The sequence below is a fragment of the Culex quinquefasciatus genome, chromosome 2 (assembly GCF_015732765.1).
Source record: "Culex quinquefasciatus strain JHB chromosome 2, VPISU_Cqui_1.0_pri_paternal, whole genome shotgun sequence".
Lineage (NCBI taxonomy): Eukaryota > Metazoa > Arthropoda > Insecta > Diptera > Culicidae > Culex > Culex quinquefasciatus.
Genome location: NC_051862.1, coordinates 14,095,469 through 14,118,053, shown reverse-complemented (window position 1 = coordinate 14,118,053; position 22,585 = coordinate 14,095,469). Strand labels below are relative to the sequence as shown.

The 22,585-nt window shown below is 42.1% G+C and overlaps 1 protein-coding gene across 1 annotated transcript in view; it reads right to left on the bottom strand.

Moving 5' to 3' along the window:
- Positions 1-893: 893 nt before the first annotated feature.
- LOC6032291 overlaps positions 894-22,585 on the bottom strand; it is a 72,033-nt gene continuing 50,341 nt past the window's right edge. The window contains exons 3-7 of the mRNA XM_038253926.1: positions 21,993-22,364; positions 17,686-17,880; positions 17,036-17,619; positions 16,713-16,974; positions 894-1,889 (exon numbers count right to left, since the gene is read on the bottom strand). Of these exons, the coding sequence (XP_038109854.1) occupies positions 1,829-1,889; positions 16,713-16,974; positions 17,036-17,619; positions 17,686-17,880; positions 21,993-22,364 (1,474 nt within the window). The 3' untranslated portion in view covers positions 894-1,828. The remainder of the gene's footprint in view (positions 1,890-16,712; positions 16,975-17,035; positions 17,620-17,685; positions 17,881-21,992; positions 22,365-22,585) is intronic.

Here is a 22,585-nt window from a genome sequence, read left to right as displayed (position 1 = left end):
GATTAAAGCTCCAAAAATACTATTTGGGCTATAAACTTACCAGCAACAGCACCGCTTCGAGTAAGCACTCAAATGTATGCCACTTATTGGCCAAAAAGATCACATTTAATGCACTTTTGATCATAATTTGTATTTTGCGAGACCACTTCTCATCATTTTGTTGGCACACACAGTGACACACACGAGAATCCTCAAACGCTTAATGAATATCGCCAAAATTAACTTTTCACTTTCGCTTACTTTTTCACGGCGCTTAAGATATGAAATTGCTTCCAACTACCGGCAACATGTTCTTTTGATCATTAGTAAGGCACTCACTTGAAGAATAATCCCGAAAAATGTAATAAATTAGCAAGCGCCATCAAAAAACAAACGCGCCAAGTCGTTTGACGTTTCAATTTTCACTTTGCATTCCAATCGAAGGCTGAAGAAAACCGAGCGAGAGACGAAGGCAAAAGAACAAAGGCTGGCCGTCAACACCACCAGCAGCACAGCCAGCGATGCCAGGAAACTTTCCCTATAAATGCCACTTTTCGTGAGTGTTCGTTTGAACTGTCAGCGCAAATGGCAACACTCGACAGAGTGTTGGAAGAAAAAAGAACTAAGCCGATATTAGAAAAATGGGCGTGGCCCAATGCATTCGCCTCGATTAGAATACCCTTGGGATTTTTTTTTTTTTTTGTTAAATGCTTGGTAAAGAAATAGAATAACTTTCAGTGAAAGTGAAAATAAACAGAAATGTTCACAAAAACTTGCTCTACTCGTTGGTGTACTTGGTTTTAGTAAAATTCAAGGGAGACTCTAGATTATCCAGCATCATTCAAACACGACCGCTTATTAGGATTAAAATGGGTAGATTTCCCCTATTTTCATTTTTTCCATTTTCAATCGCCCAAGCGTTCGTTCGGGTTATTTTTTGTAATTGTTTCATTTGTTCTGCCCCGGAACTCTGCATGTTCGCTTCATCGTCCAATTAATCAATAATTGGCGACATTTTTTCATCCTCTTTTTCTGTCCAGCTTTTCCGGTGAATTTTTCTCGGGAAGTTATGATAAAAAAAAAACAAAACTTTTACGGCCAGCAGCTGGGACCAGCGATCCAGCTCCTTTTTCGGGGTGACACTTCTTGGAAAGTTTTTCGGCTTGAATCTTGACATAGTTGTATTAAGTATTTCGGGCTTAAACGGAGCTAGGTTAATTAGATGAATTCTTTTTTTTTGTGTTACAATGTCTCACTTTATGAAATCGTGCCTTTTCTCTCCTGCAACAAACACAGTCAAAAAATGGCAATTACCGAAACGATTTCCACCGTCGACAATTCCACTTCAATGAGTCCTTATACTCAGCATCTATTTGTTGTTGTGATTCTCTGCTCGTTATTTCAGTCTATAGCTGCTTCAGTTACAACTTTTCCATCGTCTGGTCGCTTCGCTCCAATTTCGATAGACAACTTTTCGCTTTATTTCCAGAAATATTTCCCCTCTGCAACATTTTCATCGTCATTTTCGCAGTAGCAGCCTTCGCCAGCCAGCCACTTATTATTTATTTAAATTGCGAGACATGAAAATTTGAACCTGACCTGAACTGTCTTCTCCGTCAGAACATCGATCAACTCAATTTTGATGGAAACATCGGAACCTTATACGAGCTTTTTCCCCGGGGATCCTGAAATATCTCGCGGTTTGACAATATTTCTCCCCCCTTATCAAAGGCCATACCAAACAGATGTCCTCCAGGTTCCAGTAGAAATGTATAGGCCGCACTCCTCGTCGTCCCCCCAGACGCAAAAGCAGTCGATTTTTCCCACCGAGTATATGTGAAGTGGTGCTTTAAGAGTTCCAAGCCATGACGACCTTCTTGAAGGGGACGAATATGCCGTGCTGGGGTTCACTGTGGATGGAAGAGATTCAAAAATAGAGAGAGAGAAAAAAAATCGCTTGGTGAACAAATTGAACAGAATCTGGCGAAAGTCAGTCCAGCTGAGGGGGGAGTTTGGATGACGTCGGGACTGGAATACGTAACGGCAAGGTGGGATTTAATTTGCATGTTTTGCAGCTTCAGTGGAATGTAAATGTGGTGGGTGGGAAATGGACGGTTTTACATGTGCAAATTTGCTGCTAATTTGAGATGTTCTCTGGATTAATGGTGGGAATATATTTTTAAATAAATCTAACAGGGAAAAATTCAAAATGAAATTAAAAACCAGTAGGAGTGAAAAAGTGAGTTTCTGTTTGTGGTTGTGACGCAAACAAAAACTCAAAAAATTAAATTATTATCGTCAAGGTGAAAAGGGTTATTTCCTAAAAAAATCACATTTTTCAAAGTTTTGTCCCCCCCCCTCCCTTCAAAATCGAGCGGCGAATTTTTTTTTTCAAAATTTGAAAATGTTCAAAAATTGTTATTAAAAGTCTTACCAACTGAAAACAATTTGAAATGCATTTTCCTGCGTTCAAAATCAAATTTAGCAATATTTTGAGTTTTTGTAAAATTTCGCTGTAAAAAGTTTTATTAAAATTAATGCTTCTAAACAACTGGGCAGGTGTAGAATGAATTTTTAAAAACTTTTTTCATTAGAATGTTAATACCATGAATATTAAAAAAATATATATTGAAAATATACTCTAAATATTTTTAAAAACATTCAAAAGGTTGAAAAGGTTTTTTTTTCGGAAAATCGCAAAAATCAACGATGACTTAAAAATTCTATTTTGGTGATTTAGAGGAAAACTATCAAAGAATTAGTAATACATTTCTATAGAAACATTATCAATTTTTGAATAAAGCTTAAAAAATTTACAAAGCTACGTATTTCTAAAAATTGACATTTTTTATAGATTTCGAAAGTAATAAAACAATTTTCTGAGTATTTTTTTTTTCGAAAATACAAAATGTTGTGAAAATGTCGAGTACCGTAAAACGGGGTGACTTTGATAGTGTTGGGACACACTAGTGCCCAAACACGAAGCCGTATAGATAAGAGAGAATTTGAATTCGGTTACATTAGTATTAATACACTATCACCTTATCACAACGCTCGGCCAGCGAGCCCGATCACGAGAGAGTTTGGCTACCTACTTTGAAGGTCAAGTTCGTGGTGATCGCCAATCGTAAGTTAAGTTGAAATATACAGTTCGATCTGACCTCACGCGTTTTTCGTTCCTTTGGCAATAAATTTCTCGTTCGAAATAAATTCGTCTTTTTCGATTGCCAATTACGACGCGTTTTTTGATCCTCGAATATTCTGTCGCGGGAGTGTTTGAAGGCCACCGATATCACGCCCTTTGACGACCATTCCCTAACATTTTTTGGTCCTTCGATTGCCGGATGTGCGCGATTTATTACGGACAATCGCGGACATTTCTTGTCGTACATTTCGCTGGCGTCAAAAGTGGACTTTATCGGGTCGTGTGGCTCTCGAACACCACGCCGCGTGTGAAGTAGGTGCAATAGTGAAAAAAAAGGCGCTAACTGTACTGTCGCGGTAAACTGCGCTGAAGATACATGTCCCGGAAACAGTGATAAGTGCTTAAAAATTGCTGGCGTGTTCATCGATTAATTGGAGAGTTTCTTCGATCTGCTGCCTCCTGCACCACGAGGTCACCACGTGGCACGGCACGGCGCGGCACGGCGTGGCTTGGGCTGTATTGTGCGAGGAGGACAAAGGGCCTTGACTGGATCAAAGGTCATCGTAGTACATCGATTGACGACCACGTGAGTACTGCATGTCTGTTGTGGTGGACTGATTCGTTTGGTTTGGGTGTTCGATCGTCAATTCTGCGCTTATCTCGACCTGGTTGGTAGTGTGCGCATCGTTTTTTCCGCATTTTTTGGGCTTTGTTGAGCACTGCTGGTCGCTGTGGGACATGGCTCCTGGACTACGTGCGTTGTTCCACCAAGAGCGGTTCTATCTGGACACACTTACCAACGCAAAGCAGTTTGTGGAGGGTTACAAAGAGGCTCAGCACAGTGGACAATTAGCGGGGTGGAAGCAACGAATCGATGGTCTTGATGACAAATTTCATGCTAATCGTCTTGCCATCGAACTGTCGCTGGACGATGATGAGGATAAGTCCAAATCAGACAAGGTGACGGCGAAGCCCGAGGATGCCGCTGCGCAAGCTAAAGAGGACGCTGACAAGGATGCCGCTGAAGAAAGCAATCGACTTATACGCAAGAAATTCGAACTGGACTACGTTCTTGTGTACAGCTTCCTGGTCAACGAGATCCAGAAACAAACTGTGGCTCCCCAAGCTGAAATCAACCCTGTCTCACCTGGACGCTCGCGTGTCAAGCTTCCTGACATCACCCTTCCCATGTTTAATGGTTCGATCTTGGAATGGATCACATTTCGTGATTCATTCAAATCGTTGATTCACTCCAACGCCGACCTGTCGCCCTTCGATAAATTCATGTACCTAGTGGGATCGATGACGCCGAAGGCGAGGGAGAGGATTGACAACATCGATGTTAGTGCTGCTAACTATCCTCTTGCCTGGCAGGCCCTGGAAGATTTGTTTGAAAACAAGAAGCTTATCTTCAAGGCGTACATGGATGTTCTCTTTGCGATCGAGCCGATGCGTAAGGAATGTTACGAGTCCCTGGCGCAGCTAGTCGACGGCTTCGAGCGGAACTTGAACATGATCAAGAAGTTGGACATCTCAACGGACGGCTGGGGCGCTGTTCTGGGTCACATGGTGTGCAGCCGGCTTGATCCTTCTACATTGAAACAGTGGGAATCACACTATCGTTCCACTGACGTTCCGGACTACAAGGAGTTGATGGCGTTCTTAAAGGGTCACCTCTCCGTTCTCCAGTCGCTGCCTACAAAGTCGTCGTCGGAGTATCACAAGCAAGAACAGCGGCCGCTGAAATCGAAGACCGTCCACGCAGTCACTAGTCCAGCGACCGGCTTGTGCCCGTTCTGCTCCAAGTCCACGCACTCTGCGTTTAAATGCGAAGTCTTCCAAGGGTTGCCAGTCCCGCGACGATTCGACCTTGTGAAGAAGAAGAATCTGTGCATAAATTGCTTGTCGTCGGAGCACATGGTTCGCAATTGCTCGTCAGGCACCTGCAGGGTCAACAAGTGCCACCAAAACACCACACCATGCTCCACCTATCAGCGGACGATCGCCCAACGAATCCCAACAAACCAGTTGTCTCTCGCTCACATCCGCCCTTGTCGGAAAGCCCGCCGAACCCGTCCTCCTCGCAGTCGTCGCCCCTCTCCCTCGGAATCCCAACCGCCCTCTGCCACAAGCCTCGTGTCCACCAACTCGCCCGGAGCCCCTCGAGTTCCTGCCACCGTGCTGCTCCAGACGGCTATCGTTAAGGTCCTCGACTTCTACGGAAATCACCAGTGGGCACGAGTCCTACTCGATCCAGCGTCGCAGCTGAACCTGATCACCGAGAACATCGTGCAGAAGCTGAAACTACGCCGTTACAAGTGTCACCAAGCAATCGGAGGAGTCGGAAACTCGATGGTGACATCGTCGCACGCTGTCCACGTTCAGATTGGGTCACACTGCTCGGACTTCAAGTCCGTTCAATCGTTCCACATTCTGAAAAGGATCACCCAAGATCTACCTACCAGAACTTTCGACCCAACATCGTGGAAACTTCCGACAAACATCACCCTAGCAGATCCCAAATTCTTCGAACCAAGCTCAATCGATCTACTCCTCGGCATGGAACTCTACTACGACCTGCTACTAGACGGGTTCACCAAGCTGGGACCTGAGAAACCGATTCTTCAGAACACAGTCTTCGGCTGGGTTGCCTCTGGGAAAATTGGATCTGGCCAGGCGGAAGGAGCGCTGAAGATGGCCCATGTGTGCAGTGACCAGTCTCTGGATCAACTTCTTAACCGCTTTTGGGAAGTAGAATCCTGTTGGTCAGCAAGCACTCAGTCGATGGAAGAAGTCGCGTGCGAGGAACACTTCGTTGGAAATACCTATCGAGACGAGTCAGGTCGGTTTGTAGTCACCCTTCCGAAACAACCATCCGTCCTGAACCAACTAGGAGACTCGAAGAAAATTGCCACAAGACGATTTCTTGCCTTGGAACGTCGTCTCGACGCAAACCCTCAATTGAAACAAGTCTATACCAATTTCATTGAGGAGTATCATCAGCTGGGGCACATGCGCGAAGTTGAAGATGTCAGCTCCCATCCAGCTGGTCCGTCGTACTACTTACCACACCACGGAGTTGAAAAGGCGGACAGCACCACTACAAAACTACGAGTTGTATTCGACGCCTCCTGTCGGACGGACAGTGGAGTCGCGTTGAACCAGGCACTGATGGTCGGATCAGTGGTCCAAGACGACCTTTTCGCCATACATCTTCGTTTTCGTATGAATCGGATCGCCTTAATCGCGGACATTGAAAAAATGTACCGTCAGATTCGCATCCATCCTTCGGACTACCAACTCCAACGAATCCTTTGGCGCAATTCCTCCTCCGAACCGCTTCGCACGTTTGAGCTGACGACAGTCACCTACGGAACTGCCTCAGCCCCGTTTTTGGCCACGCGATGCTTGAACGAGCTGTCTAAGCAAGGCGCGGAGGACTACCCACTTGCGTCACTGGCATTGGGTAGGGACTTCTACGTGGACGACATGCTAACCGGAGTGTACGACGAAGAGGAAGGCGAAGAACTCTGCAAGCAGCTGTTGTCACTTTTGCCATCTGCCGGGTTCAGTCTACGGAAGTGGGCATCAAACTCCGGCGAAGTTCTGTCGAAAATACCCCCCGAGCTGCGCGACGAACGATCAGTTCTGGGGCTGGAGTCCCACACAACTCCAATAAAAACTCTCGGAATCCAGTGGCAGCCAGCTACAGACACGTACAGCTATGCAGTTCCAATCTGGTCTACACAGTCTGTCATCACACGTCGCGTCGTCGCATCCGATCTAGCCAAGCTGTTCCTGCCGCTCGGCCTACTGGGTCCGGTAATAGTTCTTGCCAAGATATTCGTCCAATCTCTTTGGGAAGAAAACAAGTCATGGGATGCACCGTTGAAGCCAGAACAGCAGCAGTATTGGCGGGAATATCGCAACAGTCTAGAAGACATCCCATCAATATCCATTCCACGATGGGTAGCGTGCGCGAGTGATCCTGTGCTCGTCGAGTTGCACGGGTACTGCGATGCATCCGAACGTGCGTATGGAGCCAACATCTACATACGAACCGTATCCAGGGACGGCACTATTTCGGTGCGACTGTTGTGCGCCAAATCGAAGGTGGCGCCTTCAGGCAAGTCCAAGAATTCAGTACTACTATCCTTACCACTGTTGGAGCTCTCATCGGCACTTCTCCTGGCTCACCTGTACCACAAGGTTGCCGCCAGTCTCGACCTGAAGACGAAGCCATTTTTCTGGACGGACTCGATGATAGTTCTGTGCTACATTCGCTCACCACCGGCCCGCTGGAAAAAGTTTGTTGCAAACCGAGTGGCGGAGATCCAACGACTCACCGCTGGCGGGATCTGGTCGCATTGCCCTGGGGCCGAAAATCCAGCGGACATAATTTCACGTGGAATGAGCCCCGCGGAGCTGAGAGACACACCCGCGTGGTGGATCTCACACGAGTGGCTTAATCGAGAGTCCCGATTTTGGCCGCCGATAAATCAGCCCCTTCCTGACTACCTGCCGGGCATCGCCCAAGCGGAGCGTGCGGTAGCGCTCCCGGTTCAAGAAGTAAAACCAAACGAACTCTTCGCGATCCAGTCATCGTTCCCTCTCCTGCTTCGTCTTGTCGCCTACCTTTGTCGGTTCCAGCACAACGCGTCCTCTCGAGATCGCAACAACCGGAGGATCGGACACCTAACAACTCTCGAGCTGACTGACGCGACGAAGATTCTTGTTCGAATCGCACAAAGAGAAGCCTTCGCCCGAGATCTAGCCGAAATTGAATCCAGTGGACAAGTAAGCCATCGTTCGGAACTGAAAAATCTGGCACCTATCCTGGTCGATGGGGTCCTCCGTGTGGGTGGTAGACTAAAACACGCAGCCATCTCCGAAGATAGGAAACATCCCATGATCTTGCCAGCTCGTCACCCCCTGACCGAGCGCATTTTGGTGCACTACCACGAGAAACATCTCCACGCTGGACCGCAGCTTCTCGTAGCCTGTGTCAGAGAAAGATTCTGGCCCCTTCGTGTGCGCAATTTGGCACGGACTATAGTGCATACCTGCGTGAATTGCTATCGTTGCAAGCCCACCACCAGCGAGCAGCTCATGGGAGACCTGCCCCAACAAAGAGTCACACCCACGCTGCCTTTCCTCAACACCGGCGTTGACCTGTGCGGACCGTTCCAGTATCGAAAGGCGCCGAGAGCAGCACCAACTAAATGCTATGTGGCCATTTTCGTGTGCCTCGTCACAAAGGCTGCCCACATCGAACTTGTCTACGACCTTAGTACAGCCGCCTTCTTAGCGGCCCTGCACAGATTTATCGCTCGTCGAGGGAAGCCGAAGCTCATCCAGTGCGACAACGCAACGAACTTCAAGGGAGCAGAAAGGGAATTGGAGAAGTTACGAAAGCAGTTCATCAACCAGCAACTCCAAGCCGCAGTGGTCAACCGCTGTGCAGACGACGGCATCGACTTTAAGTTCATTCCGCCCCGCAGTCCCAATTTTGGCGGATTGTGGGAAGCGGCGGTGAAGTCGTTTAAAAAACACCTGCGTGCCACAATTGGAAATTCGGTACTGTCGCAAGACGAGTTCGTCACCCTACTGGCACGGATTGAAGCTTGCTTAAACTCCAGACCGTTGACTCCGCTCTCTGCCGACCCAAATGACCTGGAGGTCTTGACCCCAGGCCACTTCCTCACTTTTCGTCCGCTCACTTCGCCTCCCGAGCCCGACCTGTCCGAGATTCCACGGAACCGTCTCGATCGCTGGCAGGAGAATCAAGAACTACTACGGCGCATTTGGAAGCGTTGGACTATCGATTACCTCTCGGGCTTACACCCACGCACGAAGTGGACGCAGAAGCGTGATAACATCAACGTCGGCACGTTAGTGCTACTCAAGGAGGATAATCTGCCACCCCTAAAGTGGCGCTACGGTCGTGTGATTCGTGTCTGTCGTGGCGATGACAACAACATCCGTGTCGTCGTTGTACGCACCGCCGACGGAGAGTACACACGGTCCATCTCGAAGATCTGCGTCCTGCCGTTACGCCAACCCATCGCTGATGTCGCTGGCGCGGCCAACCCAAACCCCGAGGACTAAATCTTCCATCGCAACGCTGCGGCGTTGCGCACCGGGAGGCCTACGGGCCTCCAACCCCCGTAAGTTGTTTTAATATTGAATTTGCAAAAAGCTCATGAATTTTTCGTCCCCCGGCATGTTTTGGCTCATCGATGGCGACTCCAACCCACAACCATGAGCGCGCCCAACGCGGACGATCACAGAGCATCAACCGAGAACGCGCAGAGGATCTCCCGTGACGTCACCAGGAGCAGCAATTTGGAAGGAGAGGAGAGCGGTCGATAGTCGAAGCAGAGCTGCTGTGGACAACATCAACAAAGATGACCTTGGCCTTCTGCGACGAGGCAGAAGGGTGCGATCGCGTGTATTGGTTGAAAGCTGACCCTTTCAACGGGGCCGGCATGTTGGGACACACTAGTGCCCAAACACGAAGCCGTATAGATAAGAGAGAATTTGAATTCGGTTACATTAGTATTAATACACTATCACCTTATCACAACGCTCGGCCAGCGAGCCCGATCACGAGAGAGTTTGGCTACCTACTTTGAAGGTCAAGTTCGTGGTGATCGCCAATCGTAAGTTAAGTTGAAATATACAGTTCGATCTGACCTCACGCGTTTTTCGTTCCTTTGGCAATAAATTTCTCGTTCGAAATAAATTCGTCTTTTTCGATTGCCAATTACGACGCGTTTTTTGATCCTCGAATATTCTGTCGCGGGAGTGTTTGAAGGCCACCGATATCACGCCCTTTGACGACCATTCCCTAACAGATAGGTTTGCGATTTTCCGCAAAATGAAGAACCCGAACAAACGGTAATAACTAAATTCATGCCGTTTTCGGATTCTTTGGACAATTTTTCACTAGGAGAAGGTTAAATAAGTTTGTAAATAATAAATAATATGTGTTTTTGGAACACAATTAAAAAAAAACTGCATATTCATAGGCAATTTCAGTTGAACAAATTTCATGTAAAATGTGAAAACTTGTTATTCGTGTTCGAATTCAATATAAAATGCAATTTAAATCGATAATTTTATAAACAAAACTTGTTTTAACAAATTTCAGGGAAGATTCCGACTTTTTAACAATTTTACCTATAATTTATATGTATATTGAAAAAAAAAGCATATAAACTTAATTTTTTTTCAATATGAATATGGAAATAACATATCATAGCTTCAGCTTTGGCATGAAAAAAGTGTTTTAAAATGCATTTTACTCTAGTTCAGTTGTTTTGCAATCATCAATGTTCAAAAAATTAAAGATTTGACGCAAAAAAAATAAACATCAAAAATTTTTAAAAAATCAAAAGATTTTTAAATTAACTAAAACATGCTAACGCATTTTCATTGAAATTTTTAGAATTTTATTTTACCCAGATTTTTCGGGACAACTTTGAAGGGGGTTAAACAATGTAATTGGGCCAATTTCGAAAAAAAAGCGGACGGCGTGCCATTTTTTGAAAAGGTCCTGTGCTAAAAAAAAGAAAGTTCCTGTGAAAAGCTATTGTGTTTCATATGTTTATAGAACCTATTAGAAAAAAAAAACGTCTAGAGAGCAATTCTCTACCAAAACCGGAAATGGATTTTATTTGTATTTTTTGATTTGGCTCAAACTTTGTGGGGGCCTTCCCTATACCCAAATATGCTATTTTGTGTCATTGGTTCACCCATACAAGTCTCCATACAATTTTGGCAGCTGTCCATACAAAAATGGTATGTAAATATTCAAACAGCTGTAACTTTTGAGTGAATTTTTTGATCAATTTGGTGTCTTCGGCAAAGTTGTAGGTATTGTTGAGGACTATTGAGAAAAAAATAGGTACACGGAAAATTTTTTTGAGGATTTTTTTATCAACTTTTTATTTACTAAAACTCAATTTCCCAAAATACGTATTTTTTGATTTTCGAGATTTTTTGATATGTTTTAGGGGACAAAAATCTGCAACTTTTGAGCCATAGAGAAACATGGTCAAAAAATCTGCCGCCGAGTTATGAATTTTTGAAAAAATAGTGATTTTTGGAAAAAATTTAAGTTTCATGCAAAAACAAGTTTGACATTATTTTTTAATGCAAAATTGAATTTGCAATCGAAAAGTACTTTACATATTTTTTGATAAAGGGCTCCGTTTTCTAGATATAGCCACCGAAAGTTTGATTTTAGCGAATATTTGCAGTTTTTCAATTTTTAAAAATAGTGACCATGAGTGACCATTTCTAAAAATATTTTTTTTGAAGAGTTCAGAAAATTTGCTATAAAATTGTCTAAGAGACATTGAAGATTGGACCTCTGGTTGCTGAGATACAGCGGCTTAAAGAAAAAGAAAAACGAAAATTGAAGTTTTCTAAGTGAGCAATTCTCTTCGAAATCGGCCTTTTTTCTTCAATTTTAATTTTTGTATTTTTTAATCCGGCTGAAACTTTTTTGGTGCCTTCGGTATGCCCAAAGAAGCCATTTTGCATCATTAGTTTGTCCATATAATTTTCCATACAAATTCGGCAGCTGTCCATACAAAAATGATGTATGAAAATTCAAAAATCTGTATCTTTTGAAGGAATTTTTGATCGATTTGGTGTCTTCGGCAAAGTTGTAGGTATGGATACGGACTACACTGGAAAAATAATACACGGTAAAAAAATTTGGTGATTTTTTATTTAACTTTTATCACTAAAACTTGATTTACAAAAAACACTATTTTTAATTTTTTTATTTTTGAATGTTTTAGAAGACATAAAATGCCAACTTTTCAGAAATTTCCAGGTTGTGCAAAAATCACTGACCGAGTTATGAATTTTTAATCAATACTGATTTTTCAAAAATCGAAATTTTGGTCGTAAAATTTTTCAACTTCATTTTCGATGTAAAATCAAATTTGCAATCAAAAGTACTTTACTAAAATTTTGATAAAGTGCACCGTTTTCAAGTTATAGCCATATTTAAGTGACTTTTTGAAAATAGTCGCAGTTTTCATTTTTAAATTAGTGCACATGTTTGCCCAGTTTTGAAAAAATATTTTTGAAAAGCTGAGAAAATTCTCTATATTTTGCTTATTCGGACTATGTTGATACGACCTTTAGTTGCTGAGATATTGCAATGCAAAGGTTTAAAAACAGGAAAATTGATGTTTTCTAAGTTTCACCCAAACAACCCACCATTTTCTATCGTCAATATCTCAGCAACTAATGGTCCGATTTTCAATGTTAATATATGAAACAATTGTGAAATTTTCCGATCTTTTCGAAAAAATATTTTTGAATTTTCAAATCAAGACAAACATTTTAAAAGGGCGTAATATTGAATGTTTGGCCTTTGTGAAATGTTAGTCTTGATTTGAAAATTCCAAAATATTTTTTCGAAGAGATCGGAAAATTTCACAAATGTTTCATATATTAACATTGAAAATCGGACCATTAGTTGCTGAGATATTGACGATAGAAAATGGTGGGTTGTTTGGGTGAAACTTAGAAAACATCAATTTTCCTGTTTTTAAACCTTTGCATTGCAATATCTCAGCAACTAAAGGTCGTATCAACAAAGTCCAAATAAGCAAAATATAGAGAATTTTCTCAGCTTTTCAAAATATTTTTCAAAACTGGGCAAACATGTGCACTAATTTAAAAATGAAAACTGCGACTATTTTCAAAAAGTCACTTAAATATGGCTATAACTTGAAAACGGTGCACTTTATCAAAATTTCAGTAAAGTACTTTTGATTGCAAATTTGATTTTACATCGAAAAATGAAGTTGAAAATTTTTACGACCAAAATTTCGATTTTTGAAAAATCAGTTTTGATTAAAAATTCATAACTCGGTCAGTGATTTTTGCACAACCTGAAATTTCTGAAAAGTTGGCATTTTATGCCTTCTAAAACATATCAAAAATAAAAAATTAAAAATAGTGTTTTTTGTAAATCAAGTTTTAGTGATAAAAGTTAAATAAAAAATCACCAAATTTTTTTACCGTGTATTATTTTTTCCAGTGTAGTCCGTATCCATACCTACAACTTTGCCGAAGACACCAAATCGATCAAAAATTCCTTCAAAAGATACAGATTTTTGAATTTTCATACATCATTTTTGTATGGACAGCTGCCGAATTTGTATGGAAAATTATATGGACAAACTAATGATGCAAAATGGCTTCTTTGGGCATACCGAAGGCACCAAAAAAGTTTCAGTCGGATTAAAAAATACAAAAAAAATCGAATGACCGAAATCCTAGAGAACTGCTCAAGTCTCACCCAAACAGCCCACCATTTTCTAATAAAGATATCTCAGCAATTAATGGTCCGATTTTCAATGATAATACATGAAAAAATCGTGAAATTTTCCGATCTCTTCGAAAAAAATATTTTGAAAAATTTAAAATCAAGACTAACATTTTAAAAGGGCCAAACATTGAATATTACGCCCATTTAAAATGCTAGTCTTGATTTAAAAATTTTCATAATATTTTTTTCGAAAAGATCGGAAAATTTCACGAATGTTTCATATATTAACATTGAAAATCGGACCATTAGTTGTTGAGATATCGTCATTAGAAAATGGTGGGCTGTTTGGGTGAGACTTAGAAAACTTCAATTTTCGTGTTTCTTTTTCTTTAAGCCGCTGTATCTCAGCAACCAAAGGTCCAATCTTCAATGTCTCTTAGACAATTTTATAGCAAATTTTCTGAACTTTTCAAAAAATATATTTTTAGAAATGGTCACTCATGGTCACTATTTTTTAAAATTTGAAAAACTGCAAATATTTCGCTAAAATCAAACTTTCGGTGGCTATATCTAGAAAACGGAGCCCTTTATCAAAAAATATGTAAAGTACTTTTCGATTGTAAATTCAATTTTGCATTAAAAAATAATGTCAAACTTGTTTTTGCATGAAACTTCGATTTTTCCAAAAATCACTATTTTTTCAAAAATTCATAACTCGGCGGCAGATTTTTTGACCATGTTTCTCTATGGCTCAAAAGTTGCGGATTTTTGTCCCCTAAAACATATCAAAAAATCTCGAAAATCAAAAAATACGTTTTTTTTGGGAAATTGAGTTTTAGTGAAAAAAAAGTTGATAAAAAAATCCTCAAAAAATTTTTCTCGTGTACCTATTTTTTTCTCAATAGTCCTCAACAATACCTACAACTTTGCCGAAGACACCAAATTGATCAGAAAATTCACTCAAAAGTTACAGCTGTTTGAATATTTACATACCATTTTTGTATGGACAGCTGCCAAAATTGTATGGAGACTTGTATGGGTGAATCAATGACACAAAATAGCATATTTGGTCATAGGGAAGGCCCCCACAAAGTTTGAGTCAAATAAAAAAATACAAAAAATAAAAATGGTCGAAATCGGCCGATTTCGTAGAGAGTTGCTCTAGAAATTTTCTGGCTTGTTATTTCAATTTATTATTTTTTGTTTTGTATGAAAAGTCGATTTAAAAAAAGTAGGTAATTTCTTTAAGCTTTTTTGTCAGGTTCTCAGCATACTTTGCCGAAGACACCAAATCGATCAGGAAATCCGTTCTCAAGATATTTTTTTTTAAATATTTGAATAACCTTTTGTATGGACCGGGCAGCTGCCAAAATTGTATAGAGATTTGTGTGACGCTCTAACTATGCAAAAAGTCTTCTTTGGAAAAAATACTAACAAAGTTTCATCCTAATGATGGGCTATCCACAACCACTTAGTTTAGAACATCTCAGTGAAGTTAAATATAAAAGTCATCTACAATCAATTTAGAAAATTTGCTGGGCTGAAATGGAAACGTCAACTTAACGTAGATTTTGAAATTTTGCAATCCATACGTCAAGTTTCTAATTGATTACTTTTTCATGGTAGAAGATCAGATTCATTTACACTGATTCAATTTCCAAAGCTAAGTACAGTTTTTGGATAGCCCATAAATAAAACAAACAATAATTGTCATGCCCATTTTTTTTATTACCAGCCCGCAAAATTTTATGGAGACTTGTATGAAAAACTGGATAAAGTTTCTAAATAAAAAAATACACACCAAAAATCTCGAAAAAAAAATGCGAAATTCTATAGAAAATTACTCTACTACATATCAAGTCATCTTTGGATTTCCAATCATTCAGAACTCACTTTCGACAAAACATCACTTGCTTTAATTTTGTCAAAAATCATTTTTTTCGCGAACCTTTTTTCTCACCCAAAATGGCCACCACACGCATCAAGTTGGGAACCCTTTTGGACGCCATCTTCCAAATTCCAGAATCGGGGGTTGTGAACATCCGACTGCTGTTCGAGCTGCTCCGTGCGCTCATTACCCGACTGGGGCTGAAAGATCTGGAAGTGCTGCTCGAGCTGGACCCGGAATCGAGCAGCAGTCACGCTTTGGCCGCGGCTGCCGAGTGGAACAACCAGCAAGACGAGATGACCGAGAGTGGGCTGTTTAGTCCGAGTTTGGCCGCGCTCGATGCGGAAGCACGGGCGGAGGAAATGGCCCGGAGACACGCGGAACAAACCGGGCAGGTGTTGGGTTTGTTGAGGGGTTATCTGGTGCGGTTGCAGGCGCTGGAGGGTGGACTGGGGGATTTGAGGGGGAGAAGGGCGGAAGATTTGGAGGTTATGGGGAAGATGTTGGGGCAGATTGATTTGCTGGATGCGAGGCTGTGTGAGCAGGAGAAGAAGCTGGCGAAGGTCACTGCGGACGTGGAGTGCTTTGGACTGTTTGCGATGGACTATGATGTCAAGTTGGATGATCTGAATAGGAAGTTGGATGTGGTGGAGGCGGAAGTTCAACGGACTCGATGTGAGCTTCGATGCGTTGAGAAGGATCGGCAGCAGTTTGTGGACGCGGTGAGGACCGTTACGGAGCAGATCAACTACTTTTCAACGACTAAGGCAGACAAGGAATACGTTGAGAGGGAGTTGGCGTTGAAGGCATTGGCGGTCGATTTGGAGCGATACGTCCCGTTTGAGTGTTACGGATTGGCTCAGATGGAGTTTGGCAAGCAGGTTGCCCGGCTTAACGAGGATATTTACGCGCTGGAACAACTGCTGAAAGCGAAGGTCTATGAGCTTGACGGTGCCCTAAAGCGAAAATCGGAGTCAACGGAGACGGAAGGTCTGCGAAAACAGTTGGCGAAGGTCGCGTCAAGTTTGAACTGCTCAAAGAAGGTCCAAGTGCCTTCCGTGGCTGCCGGGGTCTCTCAATGCTTGACCTGCGGCTTGGAAGCGTCCCTGGAAGGTAACAGCCAGCTTCTTCCACGACCTGTCCAGCACTTTATCCCGTCGGCGTTCAAGAAGCGAAGAAACGAGGTCTTTACGCTCAAGAGGCGGTATTGCGGTGGAGAGGATACGGTTACGAAGCCTACGGAAAGGGTCCTTCTTCCAGCGCCAATTCTGGTCATCAATTGCGAACAGAAGTCAACCCCAGTCGTCGGAACGAACGGCAGGCTGTACGAAGGTGTTTCCTCGTCCTAATTCTAAGTCAAATTGTGTGCAATAAAACTTAAAAATTCTAAAAAAACTCACCATTCAAAGAACTTTTTTCCGTCGATCGATCCGTCGCAATCGCCCAGGTTGTTGGGCAGCTGTAGGCCAACGTAGGCCTCGTCCGGGTCCGCCGTGGGTTGAACCACTCCGTCGGCACTAGCGGCCACCAGTGGGCCGATGTAGCGCACCCGGCCGACCACGACACGCCCGTTGCGGGCTATCACCTTGGCCAGGTGGCCCGGTTTGAGACATTTGGCGGTCTTTGGCAGAAATGGCAGTGCCTGTTTCGAGGGGATGTAATCTAGGAGGGAGTTGGAGCACATGAGTTTTTGGGGAAAATTTGAAACAAAACTAAAATCTACCTCGTTGAATGTCATTCTCCGAGCACCGTCGATGCTTGGCCGGTCCGACGTGGTGATGATGTATCGGGGGTGCCGGAGGCAGCGGTGGCTCGCAGTGACCACCTCCCGGGTCCTCCAACATGATGTTCCCCTCGATGGACCGCCTTAGGAAGTCCTCTGCTTCCTCTAGCAAACTGTCCGTCGAACCGCCGGAATCTCCGTGAATCCGATAGAGCGACGGCCCGCCATACCTCCTGGGACAGTTACAGTCGTGGCGGAGATCTGGAAGCGATCCGCGGATCTTGTGCGAGGGTTCTTGGAAGGTGACCCGCGGGGTGTAGTGCATCGATTCCGACGGTCGTAGACTGGTTGAGGCGTGATTCTGGCGGCAGATGGCGCACCGGATCGAGGGGACACTTCGCGACCGGTGGTGCTTGCTCAGGGTTGAATAGCGAGAACCAAGCGAGTAGCTCTTGGACGAGTCAAACGAGTCTCCTCGATCCGCCCAGTAGGCGTCCGTTTGGGTCGTCTGGGTCGCGATGCTACTTTCGTTGACGGTCCACTGGGAAACTCCGGGTGAGGTCATACTGAAGCTTGGTGGAATGCTGAAACGAGACGGTTAAGTGAGGTTAGTTATTGGAAGTCACTTTGCACGACAGAGGTTCTGGTACCCCTTGCCGGCCTCCGGCGTCTTGAGCAGGTTGCCCTTGCAGTAGTTGGGCGACCGGTTCTCGTCATTGTGCTCCTCCGACTCTTGCTGGTGCTGGCAGAGATGATCCGCCGAACGGGACAGCTCCGGCACCATGCTGGTAAAGTTGATATCGCTCAACAGCACTCGACGCGCCTCCTGAGTCTTATCCGATGGCCTTCACGAAACCCGGAAGCAGCAGGAAATAAAGAGACACAACATGTTTACCGCGTGTTTTACCCACGTGCGCTTTGAGGTTATGTGGAGAGGGAAAGAGTCGCGTACAACAACAAAAGAAAGCCCCGAGAAACGGAAGAGGGTACTCGGAAATGGTGACGAAATAATTTGCATGAAAAAAAGCTTTCTTTCTGCAAGTTACACGACTGTCGTCCAAGACAAAGCGTTGCCGGAACGTGCCTCCTTCCCCAGTTTTGTTTGCCAAGCCGTACGTAGAACGAAATGAATGGATTTGTTCACATTTCACAATTAAGATTAAAGGCACCTGATAAATGAACATCAACGCGAGCCGTAAATGAGCACAGTCACGCCATGTTGTGACTCTCGCAGGACTTTTGCTGCAACGCCACTCGAGCACGTTTGAGATGGAAATCACTTTCAGGAGTCTCCTCCGCTGTCTCTCCCTGAAGACGGGTGCTCTACTAGTCTCCTCAAATGAAGTGTTGAGTTGGGGGTTAATTGAAACATCGCATCGGGGTGGAAATAAATTGCTGTTGACGTGAGCCAAGGACGCTGGCAGGGATTGAATTAAAGGGTTTAAAATGGGAGCTGTTGAGATGAAGGATATCTTAATCACTATTAATGGGATATAACTTTTTAGCTGTTGGAACTATTTTCAAGCTGATTTTGACCTTTTTCGAAAGGCTGAATTTATTTGGTTGTCTCCTACGACTAATATCCTACATAAATTAATGATAGTAAATAACATTATTTTAAGCTCAAATATATTTATTATTTGTAAAATAATATTACATTACATTGTTGTAAGAATATTATTTGTAATTCACACAATAGCGATTTTATTTAGGAAAATGTTTAATGCTGTGAATGTTTTGTTGGCAAAATGTCCAAACACAGCAGAAATTAATCAAAGAGATTTTAAAATGTTCTACAAAAATGAATAACAGTCCATACTCGATAATCTGAAGTTTCGATTATCCGAAGGTTTGTAGGGACTTCATATAATCGAATCATAAAGAAAAAAAAATGTTTCTCGTATTTTTTTATTTTCTAACTTTTAACATCAAATTCGAGTTCTGCGACCACGTTTTTTTTAAATTTGAGAGGTTGATTGCCGGCCATTTTGGCCGCCATCTTTGATTAAAAAAATCAAAAACTTTTTAGAGTAGTCTAGGGGTCATACCTAAGCTCGACAATCAAAAATAAGACAACGATTTTTTTGTGATTCGATTATCCGAAGTGAAATTTTGCCAAGGCCTTCGAATAATCGAGTCTGGACAGTACTAATTTTTGAAACAGTAAGGATTGGCGCTTTAGCCTACTCGGCCATCACACCGATGAAGGATGGAAAGGATAAAAGCATATATGAGCTTGACATTTCGGTCAAGTACATATTTCAGGGTGTAATATTACACCAAATTTAATAGAATTATATGGTATTCAGATGCTTCGGTGGATTTTTGACAGCTCAAATTATTTCAAGAAAATCTACCACAATCTACTGGAATCGGTTTAACAATACGGCTCCAAGTTCGTTGCGATCACATTTTTTTTTCAAAAATGCGTAATTTAGGGTTTTGTAACTGTGTATTAGGTAAAGTAAATAAAAAAGTCTCTCTTTACAAACCAGTGTTAAACAAATTAAACATTCAGGAATTTTTTTGATGTTTCTGTTATTTTTTATGAATTGAAGCCTAACATTTCAAAATGTCAAAATTAAGTGTCATAACTTATCACAACTTACATTTCAATATGATTTATGCTTCTTTCCTAACCTACTACTTTGCTAAAAAAAAAACAAATCGAACAGTTTTTTTTCGATGGACAAAGTACAAAAATATTAAAATTAGGACTTTTGTGTGAAATTCTAGAAACTACTCTGTTTTCAAATTTAAAAAATGTCTGCAATGCTATAACGGACCATCCATATGTCACATGGACACATTTTTAAAATAAAAAGTTTAAAAATGAGGAAGAGTCTTAACAAATTGAAATTCCGACATTTTTCTAAAGTCATATATATTTTTAAATCCTTTCGAAATACTACATTTATGCTTCAGTACCTATTGACTTTGTGGGTTTTCGATTCTTACAGACATAAGTATACCTTTTGATATTTTTATGTGAAAAACTGCAATAGTGTTCAAAGCAATATGTTAATTTTAAAATGCAACGAAAAAAGGCTTGCCAGACAACCATTTGTGATTTTTTTCAGATTTCTATGCAAAAAATAAATAAATCGTCAAGTTGACATTTTGCGATGGAACCAAAAAAACTGCTATCACTATTTTTCAAAATTTTGTTAAACTAATTTTAAACTTTTTGATACGTTAAAAATGTTATCTAAAATCAATTCTAGGGCTGAATTAATCGCTATTAATGCTACTTTATCTGCCTTTTTTGGCATAAAACAACATAGTTTGGTTTATCAAACATATTTTTAGCATTTTTGAAAATACTGAAGCATGCAGTATTATTGTATGTTTGTTATATATTATTGACTTCAACATAAATACATCTTATTAAATTTGATTAAATTCATTCTTTTCAGGAATAGAGTTTTTCAAGCCAGAAGGAACATAAAAACCGCCAATAAATCAATTGTAGTCGTTTGCGAGTATTTTTGAATATCTTTTGTTTTGATGGAGACGCATGGTGTATCACTTCTTCACGAAACCACCATTTGACTCCATGCAACGGATTCTCCTTGAACATTTCGTGCTTGCAATTTCATTAGGGCACATACATTTTTTAAACAAGAGTGTGTCCCTTTCACACCTTATCTAAATTGTCATTTGAGTGAAAGGGATAAACTATTGTTTACAAAAGTTATGTGCTCTTTTGAAATGTTAGGCTCTATTTATTTGATGAAACCATAATAAATCCATCGGATTATATTAAACATTCAAGCAAAATACTATCGAAAATATCACCCACTCTAAATAATGCTGCTAACAGCATGCTTCAATATTGGACCAAGCAAGGCCGTTTGCCATAGTGTCACCACGTGTCCTGCTCATTATCGTTAAGGGGCCACGAGACAAAGTGTTCATTATGTTCTGTCCTTCGGACAATATCCATAACGCATGGGGGGAATGTTCTTTAGGGTGGTTCTAACTAGAACATTCTATTTTTTGTTGGAAGATTTTAAGAGATAAATTGTTGCAATATTTCTTTGAATAAAATAATAGAAATTCAGGCATTTTAATAATCATAACTAACAAAAGCGAACGAACAAGCTGTAGCAATAAAGGTTAACGTGTATCATTGGAAGGAATATTCTGACAGACACATTCTATGGACATGAACTCTCCTTTTGGGACGAAATTCTATGGTTTGATAGCGTTGATGTGGTGGTCCGGTTATTGGCACTACATCAGCACTTAATTGTATTTTGCGGTTGGTTTTTGCATTCTTTTTTGTGATGTTAAGTGTTGGACCTTGTTCATGACATGAAATTGCAGTGTGAGATATTTTACAATTAAAACTTAGTTGAACAATTACCGAAATTAATTGTGATAAGGAGATTTTTTATGATATGAAAATTTCATAAACTCAAGTACGACTTGAATCAAAATGTGTAGTACACAATTAGTGCCATCAATTTGGCTTCACTTGTTTCGGCATATCGATTCTGAATATGTCTCACTCAACGAGAAAGAACAAGTATCCCATCGCTACTGAAGAGTCGCCTTCCATCATTCGATACCTGAATCGAGATTGACGTGCTTATAAATTGATTGCTCGGTATCAAAGGAAAGACTAAAAAGAAGTCTACGACATTCTCATCTTGATCCAAGGAAACAAAAATATCATAATGTATAGCTCTCCTCCTTGGAACCAGAGTCAAGAAGGAAGAAATGGTTGATCCATCCACCACCCGGTATTGACTTTCATCGTCTCGATTCCCTCGACATCAAGCAGATTGCTAGAAGTCAAACACTCTGTCACTGTACCCGGCTCCATGTAATTCAATCCGAAGCTAAGGATTTGCTCAGAAATCCACTTGAAAGTGTTCACACAAAAGAAAACGGAACAAACAAACCGTAAAATCTTATCCCTCTCTGATGAGCGATCCTACTTGAAACTTACCGTAGCGAATACTTGCGAGCGCCGGTCCCCGCCGGCGGTGGGACATACTTGGAGGGCAGCGTGTACAGCCCGGCACCGTACTCGGCCCCGGACAGGTGCGTTTCGGAGCGCCACTGCTGGGACAGGGCCGTAATGTCGGTTTGGGCGGCCCGGGATCGCTTGGCTTCGTCGCTCATACCTGCTGCTGTCATTCCGGATCGTCCGGAACTTGCGCCGCTGGAATCGTAAGCGGCAGTTACCGTTCGGAGGGTTTTCCCCGGCGGAAGATACTGGTGGGGTGAGTAGGTGCGGGGACTGCGCGAGAATTTGACCGCAAGCGGACTCCGGTTGGAGGCGGTGGCCGGGGAGCGCGACCCGGTGTGGATTATTGGCCTACAGGTAGGGGGAATTTGTATATAATAAATCTAGAATACTTTTTCAGAACAACCAACGCGGCACGGGTACCATATGTACATTGGACATTTTGGAAAAGTAAACGAGAAATCTAGAAATCTGAAGAACTCAAGATCCAAGTTAATGGATCGATGCTTTCTTGTACTAAGCTTGCTGGGATTCTTATATATACGAAGTGATCGCTCGTTCACGATTTTGGG